This window comes from Coregonus clupeaformis, chromosome 10, assembly GCF_020615455.1.
Source record: "Coregonus clupeaformis isolate EN_2021a chromosome 10, ASM2061545v1, whole genome shotgun sequence".
NCBI lineage: Eukaryota > Metazoa > Chordata > Actinopteri > Salmoniformes > Salmonidae > Coregonus > Coregonus clupeaformis.
In genome coordinates this window covers 56100124-56119040 of record NC_059201.1, presented here as the reverse complement: position 1 = coordinate 56119040, position 18917 = coordinate 56100124, and the positions used below count along the sequence as shown (strand labels likewise).

Below are 18917 nucleotides of genomic sequence, written 5' to 3'. Positions count from 1 at the left end.
ACATTCAGTATCAAAAATATTATAAAGTAGGGAAAATTAGAAAGGGGGCAGATACTTTTTCACGGCACTGTAGATATGCATCAGTGATTTGGTTTGGTCTTTTACAGGTCTCGCTATGTCATGTCCACAGATAGACATACATTGGTATAAGGGGGTCGAGTAGGGGAGGGGAGTAAAGTGGGGGCGTGGCTATGTGGCTATGGACTGCATGATCTCATGGCAAAGGCATTGACAAAAGCCGTAGAACACACACAGAACTAGGGTGGAGGGCACCAGGCTGACCAGGATGATGCCCAGGTTGAGCTGCTGGATCATCAGCAGGTAGATGCCCAGCGGAAGCGACGAGAAGTAGATCAGACACAGGACGCCGATGAGGAAGCTGGGGAAGTTGCGCAAGGTCCACGCGCCGCACTTCTGCACGGGCAGGTGGCAGGGCAGTGAGGCCAGGCTGGCAGGCCGATACAGGCGCACCATATTGAGCATGCTCATGGAGACCGATGACTGCGATTCGCCCGCCACCTCCATGATGGTGATGACCAGGCAATCGGAGGAACTATGCGACTGCTCGCCGGTTGTGAGGCAGTCACCCCCAGAACCACCACCACAGGCGTTCTCTCCACCTCCGCTCAGGCTGCTTGGGGTGAGCAGCACCTCCCCGCCAGGGGTGATGGAACCGCCACTCTTCCTGGCCCGGTCCTGATAGGTGAGGATTGCCAGGATGTTGCTGTCGTCCTGCAGCAACCAGATCTCCTCGTAGGGCACGTGTGTCTCGTGGCGGCAGAAGGGGCAGCTGACGATGCTGGGGGACGAGTTCTCCACAATCTTCTTCAGGCATTTGGCGCAGACGCGGTGGAGGCAGCCCAGCACCTTGGGCTTGCGGGTGCGCATGTCGTAGCGGTTATAGCAAATCTTGCACTCCAGCTCCTCCACGGTGTAGACCAGAGGCTGGCAGTGCTGCTCTGCCTCCAAGTCCAACTTCTCCAACTTCTGGCTCATCCTGAGAGAGGGAAAGGAAGGAGGAATGCAGTTTCTGATGCAGCAGCGCTAGCCAGGAATGTAAGGGCTGATGCAGCAGCGCTAGCCAGGAATGTAAGGGCTGATGCAGCAGCGCTAGCCAGGAATGTAAGGGCTGATGCAGCAGCGCTAGCCAGGAATGTAAGGGCTGATGGAGCAGCGCTAGCCAGGAATGTAAGGGCTGATGCAGCAGCGCTAGCCAGGAATGTAAGGGCTGATGGAGCAGCGCTAGCCAGGAATGTAAGGGCTGATGCAGCAGCGCTAGCCAGGAATGTAAGGGCTGATGGAGCAGCGCTAGCCAGGAATGTAAGGGCTGATGCAGCAGCGCTAGCCAGGAATGTAAGGGCTGATGCAGCAGCGCTAGCCAGGAATGGTGAGTTTAAATGTTCCAAGGCGTCACCCTGCACTGATTCAACAGCAGCTGACCGGTAAAGTTTTGTCCCTGATTCAAGATCTGTATGATTTTTTTTCAAGTGTGAAGATAGTGGATGTTATTTTTCAGCTCATAAGAAGTGGGTTAAAAATCATGATTTATATGATTTCACAGTAAAAATACATTCACGTACGGTATTGACACCTAGGTTGCACAGAGAACAATCATGCCCTGATATATATTTTTGGCTGGTCCTGAATACCCTGAATAACTGAGTTCTTATATTCACAGTTGAGCATGCTGACTGGTCTTAATTTCACAACGATGTACAGTATAGTGCTAAATTAGTGTTTGAGGGCATAGGATTGGGGAAGACAGCTTTGGATGTTCAATGCTCTACAACTGGTCCCTACCCTAACGTAGTGCAGGCAGACTTCGGATCAGAGATGTTATTTTGCAGTTATGTACTGCTATCATATAATGCAATGCTCTCATGGTTACTCTGTACATACAATGTCTGTCTGCATATTTGGTACAAATCCAGATCCGCAGATGTGTTTCCAATGACAAAACCATTCCAACAATTTATTGAGAGAACATTCTGGTTTTGAAAGTCCCTGTGATGTGTAAAGTGCGTAAACAGAAAACATACACAAGTGGATAGGGAGCTGGAACCATTTTCACATTTGATCGGAATATCCAAAACATGGAGGGATGAATTGAATTCTATCCGTCAGGAAATCTTGCGTGAGTGGTCGTTGAACAATCCAGCTAGAGTGGGGCAGTGGTATTCCCAGTATCGGTATTCCCAGGACACTGGTACAGCAGCATAGTCACTCCTCTGTGGAAAGAACACAAGGGAATATTTGTCAGGGAACATTTGGGAATCCAAAACGTGTAAAAAATGCACAGTAGAGGCCTAGGACGATCTAGTGGTCTAAGCCACTGACGCCGGTGCACATATAGCCTACTGCTATTTCTCGCTGTCCTGTCTGATAATCAAAAAATATGGCAGCGTGGGACTGCCGCACTCCTTTGAAGAAAAGACACACGCTAGTTAAAAGGGGAAGTTCACCCCAAAACACTTCTGGGCCCTTTATAACACTTACCTGGTTGTTTGTCAGTACCCCAGACAGTTTTTAGATCAATTGCTGGAGTATTTAGATGTAGGTAATAAACTGATTCTACCCCCGCCTTCCCCATAGAAACCCCATGCAATGTCAAAGTCCATCATAAATACCTCCCAAACACACCGCTCTGACCTCCCATGAACGCAATAGTGTTTGTAATGACTTTCTCGGCAGAATTTTTCAGCTAACTTATTTCAGTAGGCACATTTTTACCAATGTATTTTGTTATTTTCATATTGAAATCCAGGAAGTAAATTAATGCGAGTCGGTACCCGGGACTTCCGAGGTGGGCGTGGTTGAAGGATGTAAACAATTATTTCACATCCTCACAGTGTTCAAATCAAATCAAATTTGATTGGTCACACACATATTTAGCAGATGTTATTGCAGATGTAGCGAAATGCTTGTATTCCTAGCTCCAACAGTGCGGTAGTATCTAACAATTCACAACAATACACACAAATCTAAAAGTAAAATAATGGAATTAAGAAATATATAAATATTAGGACGAGCAATTTCGGAGTGGCATTGACTAAAATACAGTAAAATAGAATACAGTATATACATATGAGATGAGTAAAGCAGTATGTAAACATTATTAAAGTGACTAGTGTTCCATTATTAAAGTGGCCAGTGATTCCATGTCTATGTATATAGGGCAGCAGCCTCTAAGGTGCAGGGTTGAGTAACCGGGTGGTAGCCGGCTAGTGATGGCTATTTAACAGTCTGATGGCCTTGAGATAGAAGTTGTTTTTCAGTCTCTCTGTCCCAGCTTTGATGCACCTGTACTGACCTCGTCTTCTGGATGATGGCAGGGTGAACAAACCGCGGCTCGGGTGGTTGATGTCCTTGATGATCTTTTTGGCCTTCCTGTGACATCAGGTGCTGTAGGTGTCTTGGAGGGAAGACAGTGTGCCCCTGGTGATGCGTTGGGCAGACCGCACCACCCTCTGGAGAGCCCTGCCGTTGAGGGCGGTGCAGTTGCCGTAACAGGCGGTGATACAGCCCGACAAGATGCTCTCAATTGTGCATCTGTAAAAGCTTGCGAGGGCCTTAGGGGCCAAGCCGAATTTCTTCAGCCTCCTGAGGTTGAAGAGGCGCTGTTGCGCTGTCTTCACCACACTGTCTGTGGACCATTTCAGATTGTCAGTGTTGTGTACGCCGAGGAACTTGAAGCTTTTCACCTTCTCCACTGCGGTCCTGTCGATGTGGATAAGGGCGTGCTCTCTCTGCTGTTTCCTGAAGTCCACAATCAGCTCCTTCGTTTTGTTGACTTCGAAGGAGAGGTTATTTTCTTGGCACCACTCCGCCAGGGCCCTCACCTCCTCCCTGTAGGCTGTCTCGTCTTTGTTGGTAATCAGGCCTACCACTGTTGTGTCGTCTGCAAACTTGATGATTGAGTTGGAGGCGTGCGTGGCCACGCAGTCATGGGTGAACAGGGATTACAGGAGGGGGCTGAGCACGCACCCTTGTGGGGCCCCTGTGTTGAGGATGATGTGATTTATTTATTCCTACCTTCCCCACCTGGGGGTGGCCCATCAGGAAGTCCAGGACCCAGTTGCACAGGGCGGGGTTCAGTCCCAGGGCCCCGAGCTTAATGATGAGCTTGGTGGGTACTATGGTGTTGAAGGCTGAGCTATAGTCAATGAACAGCATTCTTACATAGGTATTCCTCTTGTCCAGATGGGATAGGGCAGTGTGTAGTGCGATGGCAATTGCATCGTCTGTGGATCTATTGGGGCGGTATGCAAATTGTAGTGGGTCTAGGGTGTCTGGTAAAGTGGAGGTGATATGATCCTTAACTAGCCTATCAAAGCACTTCATGATGACAGAAGTGAGTGCTAAGGGGCAATAGTCATATAGTTCAGTTACCTTTGCTTTCTTGGGTACAGGAACAATGGTGGACATCTTGAAGCAAGTGGGGACAGCAGACTGGGATAGGGAGATATTTAATATGTCCGTAAACACCCCAGCCAGCTGGTCTGCGCATGCTCTGAGGACGCAGCTAGGGATGCCGTCTGGGCCAGCAGCCTTGCGAGGGTTAACACGCTTAAATGTCTTACTCATGTCGGCCACGGAGAACGAGAGCCCACAGTCCTCAGGAGTTTTGCTGCCCTCGTCAAATTTAATTTGAGTAAAGAATGTCAGATCGAGAACGAAGAGGAAATTGGAGACCTGCCTTATTTTTAGAAGGGTACTGTTGTGCCATATCGGTTTGAGCCTGAGTATACTGAGGCTGCTGTTCCATTTGTAGGCTGCCAAGTGAAAAGAGCAAGAGAGAGAGACAGGAGCGAGCAGATGTTGAGGAAACACAAGCTCTTCCCAGAATGTCTCGGCTTATTCTGGGACCAGCTTATTCTGATAATGGAGGAGGTAGAACATCAGACTGATGATGCAGCAGAAGATGGCGTGTGTGTAACTAAACACTCCGATTTCTTGTCTCTCATCTAGACAATACAGACTGGTGTGTTGGAGACCTTCTTCAGAATGGCCAGGATCGATGTGCCACACCTGACGGTCCAAATGGGAAGCTCTCTGAAGCGTAAGCGCTTTGGCTAATATTACTCACAGGGTATTTATATTACTCTCTAAGATGAAAATAAATAGCCTACCTAATGACACCCTTCTAACTGCATTTTCAAGTATCCTGCCTACACCCCATAATGTAACTGGCTACTCTAGTCCCCTTCAAGTTTGTCTGACAATGATGACATGCTGGCTAGGTAAACGGTTTCTAGAACGAGTGGATCCACGCCATAGAAATGGAATGTATGGGATGCGCACTTCACAATCTGGGTCTACATAAACAAGAATTTATATGACCAAACAGTGTAAGAAGTATAAAGTCAATAGTGGTCGTAGAGAACAGTATGTTGCTTGTCTAGCTTTTATACCAATAATATCCTAATTAGCCTGTAAACCCACACACAAGAGGAAGAAAAACAGCCTCACACTTGACCACTAACACCCTTTGAACAATGAGTTGGCTATACAGTCTTCAAGTATACAAGTCCAAGAGAGCCGTCAATAGTATTGCAGCCGGTAGCCTTTCGGTTAAAGTTTTGGGCCAGTAACAGAAAGGTTGCTGGTTAGAATACCAGACCCCAAAAGGTGAAAAATCTGTCTATGTGCCCATGAGCGAGGCACTTAATCCTAACTGCTCCTGTCAGTCGCTCTGGATAACACCGTCTGCTAAATTACCTAAATGTAAATGTATTGTGCCATCATCAATATGTTCTTATAAATGAATATGCTTAATGATCCCTGAGCCTGTTATATTTTATGTTGTATAGACCTATTTATTTTCTTGATATACAGTATATATATATATATTCTTGATAACATTGTCATGTAATTATTTTCAGTCTCTCTTGACAATACAGACTGGTCTCTTATCGGATCACCCTGGAGTGGATGCTGAGGGGAGAACATCTAGGTCAAGGCAACAACAGGTACTCCCAGCCTCTGTGGTGGCAAGAATTGCATCTAACTACCCTGACCACAATAGTAGCTACATTGGATTCCAGGAAGTTGAGGAGGCTCATGTCGTCTTATGCAAATAACATTTTCAAGAAATGACATTGTAATTTTTTTGGGGAAATAAACAATTGAATGTTATTAGAAAACATATAAAACAACAATTACACTGTTACTATGCCATTCACACTGTCACTCAGCATTAGTTAGACCAGGGATTTACAAACATGTTCCTGGAGAGCAACCGTCTTGTAGGTTTTCACTCCAACAGGTGAGCTTGATTAGGGTTGGATTGAAAACCTATAGGACAATAGCTCTCTAGGTACAAGGTTTGAGAACCGTGGTGTTATGTCATACACAGGGAAGATCCCAATTGCGTACTCTTTGCGTCCTCTCTCCTTCTCAAAACACTTTGAATGAGAAAGCCAGAAGACCTCTAGCTTTCTACAATTTGTTTTGAGAAGGAGACGAGGAGAGAGGATGCGAGGAGTATGCAAATGAGATCTTCCCACAGAATCCTACTCATTACTCCATGTGCTCGCTCACGCCTGGGAGGCAGCCTGGCTCCAAAACTTCATCTGGTGCAAAACACGCCTACCCGGGCGCCCGGTCCAGATTAATCGAATCCCCTCATTGAATAGAATGGGTGTTCCCATTGAAGACAATGATGGCATAATGATTTGTTGAATCAACTCAACTGACATTACAAAAAAGACATTCCTTTGCATGAGCCACATCAGTTATCATCATTGAATGAATATGCTACATTGGATCTGGGGATGGGGAGAACAATACAAGGTTACATAAACAATAGGAGACGTTTCTTTGAATAGAGAAAAAAATAAAATAATAGAAGCCAGTGGGCCAATGTTTATGCTAGGGACGAGGAGGTGCAAGAAGCAGGACTGTTGTCCGCTTGGTCGGCAATAAAAAATGCAATTACCTGCTACACATCCTGAAGGGACACTGTAAAAACGGCTAGCTGGAGTTCATCTGAGTGGTTGGCTTTGGATGCCCTCACCCGCTTTGTACTTAATGCTGATTGTTAAGGTTCTGAATCGGCTGTTCGGCAAGAACAGTACGGATGCTTCTCAGTCCAGGACTTGTATTTATCCCTGTCACCACCACACATATTGCAGCTCAATGGGTGTAACTTTTGTTGAAAATTTCAATACCTTTTGGAAACAAAACATGTTTTATAAGGAGGATGGGATCCACCCAAATCATTTTCACAGCATTATAAGGCTGCGTTGAGACAATGACTTAGCAATGACCCAAGCCCATCTCAGCTAGTCCCTACCATTGTGACACAGAGTTGTCAAAATGCTTCAGCAAATGTACATTACAACAGGGGCGTCGGTAGACACAATATAAGTAACCTAATTTATGTCCCTCTAACTGCCCTGAATGCCTCTGCTGATCCTACAGCTATTGTATGCAGTAATCATGTGCCTAAGAACCAGATATATACTGATAGCACTGAGCCGGTGTGCCCGAGGAGGAAGTCCACTGTGTGCAGCTCACCCTGCACTAACATAAAGAACATGACCACATCTACTGCTGCTAAGCTTCCCAGTAAAGCAATAAAAACAAGTAAGCATCCCAGAAGAAAAGTGCTCAAAATAGCCCACGTTAACATATGTATCTTAAGAAACAAGGTTCATGAAATCAATAATTTGCTAGAAACAGATGACATTCATATTCTGACTATCTCTGAAACTCACTTAGATAATACCTTTGAGGATATAGTGGTAGCAATACAAGATTATAACATTTACAGAAAATATAGAAATGCCAATGGTGGAGGTGTTGCTGTTTATATTCGGAACCACATTCCTGTGAAGATTAGAGAGGATCTCATGTTAAATACTGTTTAAGTAATATGGCTACAGGTTCATCTGCCTCACCTAAAGCCAATTCTGGTGGGAAGCTGCTATAAACCACCAAGTGCTAACAGTCAGTATCTGGATAACATGTGTGAAATGCTTGATAATGTTTGTGATATCAATAGAGAGGTATACTTTCTGGGTGATTTAAATATTGACTGGCTTTCATCAGGCTGCCCACTCAAGAGAAAGCTTCAAACTGTAACCAGTGCCTGCAACCTGGTTCAGATTATCAGTCAACCTACCAGGGTAGTTACAAACAGTACAGGAATTAAATCATCAACATGTATTGATCATATCTTTACTAATGCTGCAGAGATTTGTTTGAAAGCAGTATCCAAATCCATTGGATGTAGTGATCACAATATAGTAGCCATATCTAGGAAAACCAAAGTTCCAAAGGCTGGGCCAAATATTGTGTATAAAAGGTCATACAATAAGTTTTGTAATGATTCCTATGATGTTGATGTAAAGAATATATGTTGGTCCGTGGTGTGTAATGAGCAGCAGACAGACACTGCACTTGACGCATTTATGAAATTGCTTATTCCAGTTACTAATAAGCATGCACCCATTAAGAAAATGACTGTAAAATCTGTTAAATCCCTGTGGATTGATGAGGAATTGAAAAATGGTATGGTTAAGAGGGATGAGGCAAAAGGAAAGGCAAATAAGTCTGGCTGCACAACCGATTGGCAAACGTATTGCAAATTGAGAAATCATGTGACTAAACTGAATAAAAAGAAGGATAAACAATACTATGAAACAAGGAAAAATGACATAAAGAAAGATAGTAAAAAGCTTTGGAGCACCTTAAATGACATTTTGGGGAAAAAAAGGCAAGCTCTATCATTCATTGAATCAGATGGCTCATTCATCACAAAACCAACTGATATTGCCAATTACTTTAATAATTTTTTCATTGGCAAAATTAGCAAACTTAAGCATGACATGCCAGCAACAATTGCTGACATTACACATCCAAGTATATCTGACCAAATTATGAAAGACAAGCACTGTAATGTTGAATTCCGTAAAGTGAGTGTGGAAGAGATGAAAAAATGATTGTTGTCTATTAACAATAAAAAGCCACTGGGGTCTGACAACTTGGATGGAAAATTACTGATAATAGTGGACGATATTGCCACTCCTATTTGCCATATTTTCAATTTAAGCCTACTAGAATGTATGTGCCCCAAGGCTTGGAGGGAAGCAAAAGTAATTCCGTTACCTAAGAATAGTAAAGCACCCTTTACTGGCTCAAATAGCCGACCAATTAGCCTGTTACCAACCCTTAGTAAACTATTGTAAAAAATGTGTTTGAACAGATACAATGGTATTTTACCGTAAACAAATTGACAACAAATGTTCAGCATGCTTATCGAGAAGGACATTCAACAAGCACTTAAACAAATGACTGATGATTGGCTGAGAGAAATTGATAATAAAAAGATTGTGGGGGCTGTTTTGTTAGACTTCAGTGCGGCTTTTGACATTATCGATCATAGTCTGCTGCTGGAAAAACGTATGTGTTATGGCTTTACACCCCCTGTTATAATGTGGATAAAGAGTTACTTGTCTAACAGAACACAGAGGGTGTTCTTTAATGGAAGCCTCTCAAACTTAATCCAGGTAGAATCAGGAATTCCCCAGGGCAGCTGTTTAGGCCCCTTACTTTTTTCCATCTTTACTAACGACATGCCACTGGCTTTGAGTAAAGCCAGTGTGTCTATGAATGCGGATAACTCAACACTATACACGTCAGCTGCTACAGCAACTGAAATAACTGCAACACTTAATAAAGAGTAGCAGTTAGTTTCAGAATGGGTGGCAAGGAATAAGTTAGTCCTAAATATTTCCAAAACTAAAAGCATTGTATTTGGGTCAAATCATTCACTAAACCCTAAACCTCAACTACATCTTGTAATGAATAATGTGGAAATTGAGCAAGTTGAGGTGACTAAACTGCTTGGAGTAACCCTGGATTGTAAACTGTCATGGTCAAAGCATATTGATACAACAGTAGCTAAGATGGGGATAAGTATGTCCATAATTAAGCGCTGCTCTGCCTTCTTAACAACAATATCAACAAGGCAGGTCCTACAGGCCCTAGTTTTGTCGCACCTAGACTACTGTTCAGTAGTGTGGTCAGGTGCCACAAGGAGGGACTTGGGAAAATTGCAGTTGGCTCAGAACAGGGCAGCACGGCTGGCCCTTAAAAGTACACGGAGAGCTAACATTAATGACATGCATATTAGTCTCTCCTGGCTTAGAGTGGAAGAGAGATTGACTTCATCACTGCTTGTTTTTTTTAAGAGGAGTAGACAAGCTGAATGTACCGAGCTGTTTGTTCGGAAAGCTGGCACACAGCTCGGACACCCATGGAACTCTATTCCACATCATGTAACTCAGTCAAGCAGTAAAATCCGATTTAAAAAACAGATAAAACTACACTTTATGGAACAGCGTGGACTGTGAAGAGACACACACACACACACACACAGGCACACACACAGCATTCGCAAACACATGCTAACACACGCAAACACACACACACATTTTAATATTGTTATTTTGCTGTATTATTGATGTTGTATTGTAAATATGTTATGGTAGATTAGTGTGTAATAAGGTGTTGTGTTATGTATTGTTTTATTGTATGTAAGTTGTGGTTGGACCCCAGGAAGAGTAGCTGCTGCCTTGGCAGCCGCTAATGGGGATCCATAATAAATACAAATACAAATATTATTAACCTCCATATCAAATTATACATGTTGGAGATGATTGGCGCATTGTCCACTTGACACAACATTAGCGCATTATAGGCCTCAGAGCCAGAACAACCTTGTCGACTGCTGTTGTATAATAAAAATAGTCAGACAGATCCAACCTTTTTTAAAAGACCGATTTATTTATTAGCAAACAATGAAAATCTGCATTGTATAAAAGAAAGTCCACATATCAAACATTTTTTTTACTGAAGTGCCATAGCCTAAAGCTAGTTGCTCGAGCAACAAAGGAAAGCTGGAAAGAGGAGGAGATGTAAAAAGTTTAATAGACAGATTAAGTTAGAAAAACAATTGCTTATAATCATTAGTAGGCTAAACACTAGGTAAAGTTTATCTACATGAAAATAAAGTTCATAAAACATATTAAAAATCCTAAAATGAATGTAGGCCTATTTAAACAGTTTTCACAGTGATTTTATTTTCATAATGGTCTTCATCAATAAGTTACACGGTTATTCAATTACCATCACAGCCCTAGCGCCTAGTCCTATCCGGCAGGACAGACAGGGCAGATGGGCAGAGCAGCGATGGAACCAGACAAGGTGGGATCCAGTCCTTGTGTGTGTCTGGCCGATCTACAGGGGCAGCTGATAGCCAGTGTCACTTTAGAGGACAATGGGGGCCAGGAGGGTGACAGCTCCAGTGCACGTAAAGGGGTTAGGGGCCGCCCCGTGAGGGAGGTCCACAGGGACACAGCAGTCTTGGGCCGCCCCATGGAACACCACAGGGGTGGCGGAGGATTCTCGAACTCAGTTAGTGTAGGGCCGATGGGGCCTGTTCGTGGGCACTGAGTACGATGCCGGAGGATGGCCACGGCTGGAGGCGGTGGCTCGCTTGCTGTGGCGGAAGATTGTGGCATGCCGGCCACAACTTTCGTTAGCAGCTCATTGGCTGCGGCTGAGGTTGGTGACTCTTTCACCACTGCTGAAAGTGATGGCTCCTATGGTGGAGCAGGTGGGGACCCCTGGGTGAGGCTCATCAGTTCTGGAGGCAGGGGCCGGCTGGGCCCCAGAGACGAGGTCAGGTGGTTCCCCAGGTGCAAGGGCAGGAGGGTCTTCCAGTGCAGGAGGCGGGTGGCCCCCCAGAACTGAAGACAGCCGGCCCCCCGGGTCAGGGAACCGTGGGTCCCCCGGTCAGGGGGCTGAGGGCCTAGCAGGGCAGGAAGCCAAGGGCCTGACAGGGCAGGGGCCTTGGAACCTACTACTAAGGCTGAGGACTGCAAGCCAGGTATGGCGGGAGGCTGCAAACCTAGCTGAGCAGGGAACTTGTAGCCCAGCGCTAGTATAGGCGACTGGGCGCCGGCTGAGGCTGGGGGCTGCGAACTGGCTAGGGGCAGGGACTGCACACCTAAAGGACCAGATAACTCAGAGCCTAGCGGGACGGTAGACCCAGGGCCTAGAACTAGGGCAGGAGGTTTGGCGTGTAGCACTGAGGAAGCTGACTGCTTGCCGACTGAGGCTGGAGGCTGCGGACCAACTTGTAATGTGATGGTCCCATGTTTCATGAGCTGAAATAAAAGATCCCAGAAATTTTCCATATGGACAAAAAGCGTATTTCTCTCAAATGTTGTGCACAAATTTGTTTACATCCCTGTTAGTGAGCATTTCTCCTTTGCCAAGATAATCCATCCACCTGACAGGTGTGACATATCAAGAAACTGATTAAACAGCATGATCATTACAAAGGTGCACATCAAACACAGTGTTTGATGCCATTCCATTTGCTCCGTTCCGGATATTATTGTGAGCCTCCTGTGATATCAACGTTGTGAACAGAGTGCCCCATGGTGGCGGTGGGGTTATGGTATGGGCAGCCATAAGCTACGGACAATGAACACAATTGCATTTTAATCAAAGGCAATTTGAATGCACAGAGATACCGTGACGAGATCCTGAGGCCCATTGTCGTGCTATTCATCCGCTGCCATCACCTCAGCATGATAATGCACGGCCCCATGTCGCAAGGATCTGTACACAATTCCTGGAAACTGAAAATGTCCCAGTTCTTCCATGGCCTGCATACTCACCAGACATGTCACCCATTGAGCATGTTTGGGATGCTCTGGATCGATGTGTAAGACAGTGTGTTCCAGTTATCCAATATCCAGCAATTTCGCACAGCCATTGAAGAGGACAACAACATTCCACAGGCCACAATCAACAGACTGATCAACTCTATGCTAAGGAGATGTGTCATGCTGCATGAGGCAAATGGTGGTCACACCAAAAAAGGTATCTGTGACCAACAGATGCATATCTGTATTCCCAGTTGATTAGGGCCTTATTTCAATTGACTGATTTCCTTATATGAACTATAACTCCGTAAAATCTTTGAAATTGTTGCATGTTGCGTTTATATTTTTGTTCAGTATAGAACAGCTGAGGGCTGGGAGCCTAGTACTGATAACTTTGGGCCTGACAGGAAAAGCGACTCTGAACCTGACAGGGAAACTGGCTGAGAGTTAGGAGAGCGGTAGAGCTCTGGGCCTACTGGAGGAACTGGTAACTCTGACCCTAGCCGGGCAGGACCCACCTGGGCTAGGGACTGAGGGCCGCTTAGTGCTAGAGACACCAGACCTAGTATAGCTGGAGACTGAGGACCTAGTGCTAGGGACTATGGGTCGAAGAGGGCTGAGGACTGAGAACCTAGCACATGTAACTTGCTGCAGACAGCGAGTCTAGTGCAGCTAACTTAGGACCTAATAGGGCAGGAGGCCTTAAACCTGGCGGACCAGGCAGAGGGCTGCGATCTGAGCAGGGCAAGTGACTGCAGACCTGCAACAACGGGGCAGCTAATTTAGGACCTAGCATGGCAGGGGGCTCTAAGCCTGGCTGGATAGTAAGCTGCATACCCGATTAGCCAGGGGGCTGCGATCCGAGCAGGGCAGGAGACTGCAGACTTGCAGACGAAGCAAACTGCCAGTGCAGGGGACTGTGGACTGTGGACTAAGGCAGCAGTCCAGGGACCTAAGCCAGAACCATGTGAGCCTGCGACTAGGGCCAGGCACTGAGGGGAAGGAAGGGAACTCTGACCCTACCGGGAAGGAGGGGAACTCTGACCCTACCGGGAAGGAGGGGAACTCTGACCCTACCGGGAAGGAGGGGAACTCTGACCCTACCGAGAAGGAAGGGAACTCTGACCCTACCGGGAAGGAAGGGAACTCTGACCCTACCGGGAAGGAAGGGAACTCTGACCCTACCGGGAAGGAAGGGAACTCTGACCCTACCGAGAAGGAAGGGAACTCTGACCCTACCGAGAAGGAAGGGAACTCTGACCCTACCGGGAAGGAAGGGAACTCTGACCCTACCGGGAAGGAAGGGAACTCTGACCCTACCGGGAAGGAAGGGAACTCTGACCCTACCGGGAAGGAAGGGAACTCTGACCCTACCGGGAAGGAGGGGAACTCTGACCCTACCGAGAAGGAAGGGAACTCTGACCCTACCGGGAAGGAAGGGAACTCTGACCCTACCGGGAAGGAAGGGAACTCTGACCCTACCGGGAAGGAAGGGAACTCTGACCCTACCGGGAAGGAAGGGAACTCTGACCCTACCGGGAAGGAAGGGAACTCTGACCCTACCGGGAAGGAAGGGAACTCTGACCCTACCGGGAAGGAAGGGAACTCTGACCCTACCGTGGTGCAGTGTTAATTTTGGCACTCTTTTTTAGATTTAGTCTAGTCTTAGTCAATAGGTAGGTTTCCATTCAATTGGCGACAGATTTTCATGCGAATATTCTAAACTCTGCATAAAACAACATGTGCATTTTCTCACCAGAGATGTGTTTCCATCAAACGGACTTATTGCAGATAAAAGGCTGTGCGTGATGACGTAGTGCACATAAAAATGACTTTTGCGGTTACATTTCTATGTACCGAACAAAAAATAAAAGTTAAATGGGTTTCGATAGCATTTTCAACTCTACTGATAGTTTTGTCACAAAGGCTGTTGCATTATATAGCAAATGTGCCCACTCTGCTCTTGGCACGTGCGTTCTAGCCAACAGCTCGCAGCTACAGTGTGGGTAGGCTACCTACGTGATGAGATTATTTTTATTTATCAAACGGAAGCTGAGTATCAATCATCATGTCACCAGAATAAGACCCTGGATATTTATTGGAAAGGAGCATCAAGCTCATCAACGTACACTTTCACCACCCTGTGAAGTTCATCATAACTTATTTCATCTGTAGCCTAATAAACTGCATGCTTTCCCCGAGTGACTCCAAGTTTATTTCGATATGATGGTTATTATATCAATATTTGCGCATAAATGCATTTCCAACGCCATTTCTCGCATAATTAATTTAACCGACACAAAAAGTGCCCACCATGTCGAACGAACAAATTGTCTGTCGGAATCTGTACATTTGTAGCGGCATTTCCTGTTTCCATCAGCCCGGTCGTTACTTTTTCATAAGTCAGGTAATTCGTCCACATGAAATGGTTGGATAGAAACCTGGTTATTTTGACACAAATTTCATCAAGACTTAGTCACATTTTTGTCATTTGAATAAAGATTTAGTCTAGTTACTGTCAAAATGACAAAAAACAGTGGGCCATTTTAGTCAACTAAATGCCCTTTTATTTTAGTCACATTTTAGTCACATCCCATTTGTATTGCCTCATTAACCTACAGTAAACATAAATTACTGACTTCCATTAGCACAAACATACATAGCCTTGTCATACTAACATATTTTTCTGCATAACATCCGTTTCTCTTCCCAACAGCAGAAATATGACATACACTATATCTACAAAAGTATGTGGACACCCCTTCAAATAAGTGGATTCTGCTATTTCAGCCACACCCGTTGCTGACAGGTGTATAAAATCGAGCACACAGCCATGCAATCTCCATAGACAAACATTGGCAGTAGAATGGCCTTACTGAAGAGCTCAGTGACTTTCAACGTGGCACTGTCATAGGATGTCACCTTTCCAACAAGCCAGTTCGTCAAATTTCTGCCCTGCTAGAGCTGCCCCGGTCAACTGTAAGTGCTGTTATTGTGAAGTGGAAACATCTAGGAGCAACAACGGCTCAGCCGCGAAGTGGTAGGCCACACAAGCTCACAGAACAGGACCGGCGAGTTCTGAAGCGTGTAGCATGTAAAAATCGTCTGTCCTCAGTTGCAACACTCACTATCGAGTTCCAAATTGCCTCTAGAAGCAACTTCAGCACAATAACTGTTTGTCGGGAGCTTCATGAAATGGGTTTCCATGGCCGAGCAGCCGCACACAAGCCTAAGATCACTATGCGCAATGCAAAGCGTCGGCTGGAGTGGTGTAAATCTCAACGCCATTGGACTCTGGAGCAGTGGAAACGCGTTCTCTGGAGTGATGAATCGCGCTTCACCATCTGGCAGTATGACGGACAAATCTGGGATTGGCGGATGCCAGGAGAATGCTACCTGCCCCAATGCATAGTGCCAACTGTAAAGTTTGGTGGAGGAGGAATAATGGTCTGGGGGTGTTTTTCATGGTTCGGGCTAGGCCCATTAGTTCCAGTGAAGGGAAATCTTAATGCATACAATGACATTCTAGACGATTATGTGCTTCCAACTTTGTGGCAACAGTTTGGGAAAAGCCCTTTCCTGTTTCAGCATGACAATGCCCCGTGCACAAAGCGAGGTCCATACAGAAATGGTTTGTCGAGATCAGTGTGGAAGAACTTGACTGGCCTGCACAGAGCCCTGACCTCAACCCCATCTAACATCTTTGGGATGAATTGGAACAGCGACTGCAAGCCAGGCGTAATCGCCCAACATCAGTGCCCGACCTCACTAATGCTCTTGTGGCTGAATGGAAGCAAGTCCCCGCAGCAATGTTCAAACATCTAGTGGAAAGCCTTCCCAGAAGAGTGGAGGCTGTTATTGCAGCAAAGGGGGGACCAACTCCATATTAATGCCCATGATTTTTGGAACGAGATGTTCGACGAGCAGATGTCCACATACTTTTGGTCATGTAGTGTACATATACTGTATAAGAATATATAAGAATTATCTGGCCATGTAAATTCCTAATTCAGTCTATATAGATATTGCACATTACACAAAAAACAAACAGACACATTCAAGTGCAGAGAGAAGAGAGAGAGAGAGAGAGAGAGAGAGAGAGAGAGAGAGAGAGAGAGAAGCACAATCATCAGATGGTGCCGCAAAGTATTGCCAAAGCAGTATGGGTTGCACCTCCATCACTCGGTCACGTCATTACCATTGTTATCAACATTGCACAAACACCGCAGCCACATTGATGTCCAAAGGTAGAACTGGGGCTAATGACGTTGAGTCACTAATGATCGAGTTACGAGTCAAGTCACGAGTCCCTATGGCTGAGTCCCTGGTCCAAGTGCTCAAGTCTGAGTCACAGGATCCACATTACCTCAAAATAAAGTTATTTACTCAGTCAGATATAGTGTACTGGCAAGAGGAATGTAGTCAATACATTGTTTGCTATCCCTTTTTCTTTCCCACCAGATGATTGCATATAGGCTACTAGTAATGTTACCAGGGTGGCAGGTAGCCTAGCGGTTAAGAGCATTGGGCCAGTAACCAGAAAGCTTGTTGTTCGAATCCCTGAGCTGAATAGGTGAAAAATCTGCCGATGTGCACATGACCAAGGCCCTTAACCCTAATTGCTCTGAATAAGGGTCTAATAAATGACTATAATGTAGATATAATGTAGTGACAAGAGGAATTCAGTCAATACATTATTTCCCTCTTCCTTTCTTTCTGTTTGCATATACTGTATACTTCATATGTACTCTATATACTACTGTATATATGAATACTACTCTATTCTACTACTGGTAGGCTACTGCTACCAGGGCCACGTTCAGTTGCAAAACGTTCTCGAACGTTGCATATAGAAATTCCATTTTATTCCTTATTCATTTTGTCAGAGAGGCATGTTTGTTTCTACAGAGCATATTTCTATCTGAAAGAAATGGTTAACGGTCCGGTCCGCAAGTAGTCTAGTTTTAGAACGGCTTTTGTTTAACACTTTTTTTGTTACTACATGATTCCATATGTGTTATTTCATAGTTTTGATGTCTTCACTATTATTCTACAATGTAAAAAATTGTAAAAATAAAGAAAAACCCTTGAATTAGTAGGTGTGTCCAAACTTTTGACTGGTAGTGTATATTTACATTTACATTTTAGTCATTTAGCTGACGCTCTTATCCAGAGCGACTTACAGTTAAGTGAGTGCATACATTATTTTTTTCATACTGGCCCCCCGTGGGAATCGAACCCACAACCCTGGCGTTGCAAACGCCATGCTCTACCAACTGAGCTACATCCCTGCCGGCCATTCCCTCCCCTACCCTGGACGACGCTGGGCCAATTGTGCGCCGCCCCATGGGTCTCCCGGTCGCGGCCGGCTACGACAGAGCCTGGATTCGAACCAGGATCTCTAGTGGCACAAACACACTGGGCATAGGCTATATGTATTATCTCTTACCAAATCAAAACTTAAATCAAATCCTCTTGGGCACTGAAATTGAGCCTCACTAGGCCATTATTGTATCCCACCAGAGCTCTTTGTGAAACAGAGAAAACTAAGCGATAAACAGCAACAGTTAAATCTACCCAACGCTGTGGGAACTGTGAATATCACGCTACCACACAGAGACAGATACTACTGTTTGAGTAACACAGAGAAAATACACCACTGGTGTTGTGTGCATTTACACACATATCCCCAGGATTTCTATTGACTTGAGCCCAGTAGAAAGTTGAGCTCTTCTCATGGCCTTCAACGATTTCCACTTGGTGTCAGTTTGAACCTTGCATAGTCATTAACACGCTTGCTGACACGACATAGTGTGTTTCCCTATCTGATCAGTTTACAATAAATCCAGGGTGGGTTGTAAATTAACTGGTGGGGGAGGCACCACTGTTCACCAGAGGTTGAGTTATGATAAAGACAGTAGCCAACAGTCTTATTAAATGGATCTCGATAACAAAAGTAAACGGGCTATCATATGGCAAAGCTAATAAACCCATAACAGGACAGGCCTACCATTTCCTTAATTGAATGTCAACTTGTCAAGCAGTTTTGCTTTTAATACTAGCCTATTTATGCATTTTATAGTGGACAAAGAATACACATTGAGACAGTTGTGGTGGAACCAGCCATGACTAAGCATTTATAGGTCTACTTTATAAGACCTCTGTTTATCTCTGTATGTCAGAGCAACACTCAAGAGTGTTGGGTTGACCAGTCTCATTATTGCAGGGCAATCA

At 45.1% G+C, this 18917-nt stretch overlaps 1 protein-coding gene across 3 annotated transcripts in view; it reads right to left on the bottom strand.

Annotated features, from left to right (window-relative positions):
* LOC121575582 (E3 ubiquitin-protein ligase RNF182-like) overlaps positions 1–18917 on the bottom strand; it is a 37353-nt gene continuing 18436 nt past the window's right edge. For all 3 annotated transcript variants that reach the window (XM_045223292.1, XM_045223293.1, XM_045223294.1), the window contains one exon: positions 1–2228. In XM_045223292.1, the coding sequence (XP_045079227.1) occupies positions 190–996 (807 nt within the window). In that variant the 5' untranslated portion in view covers positions 997–2228 and the 3' untranslated portion in view covers positions 1–189. The remainder of the gene's footprint in view (positions 2229–18917) is intronic.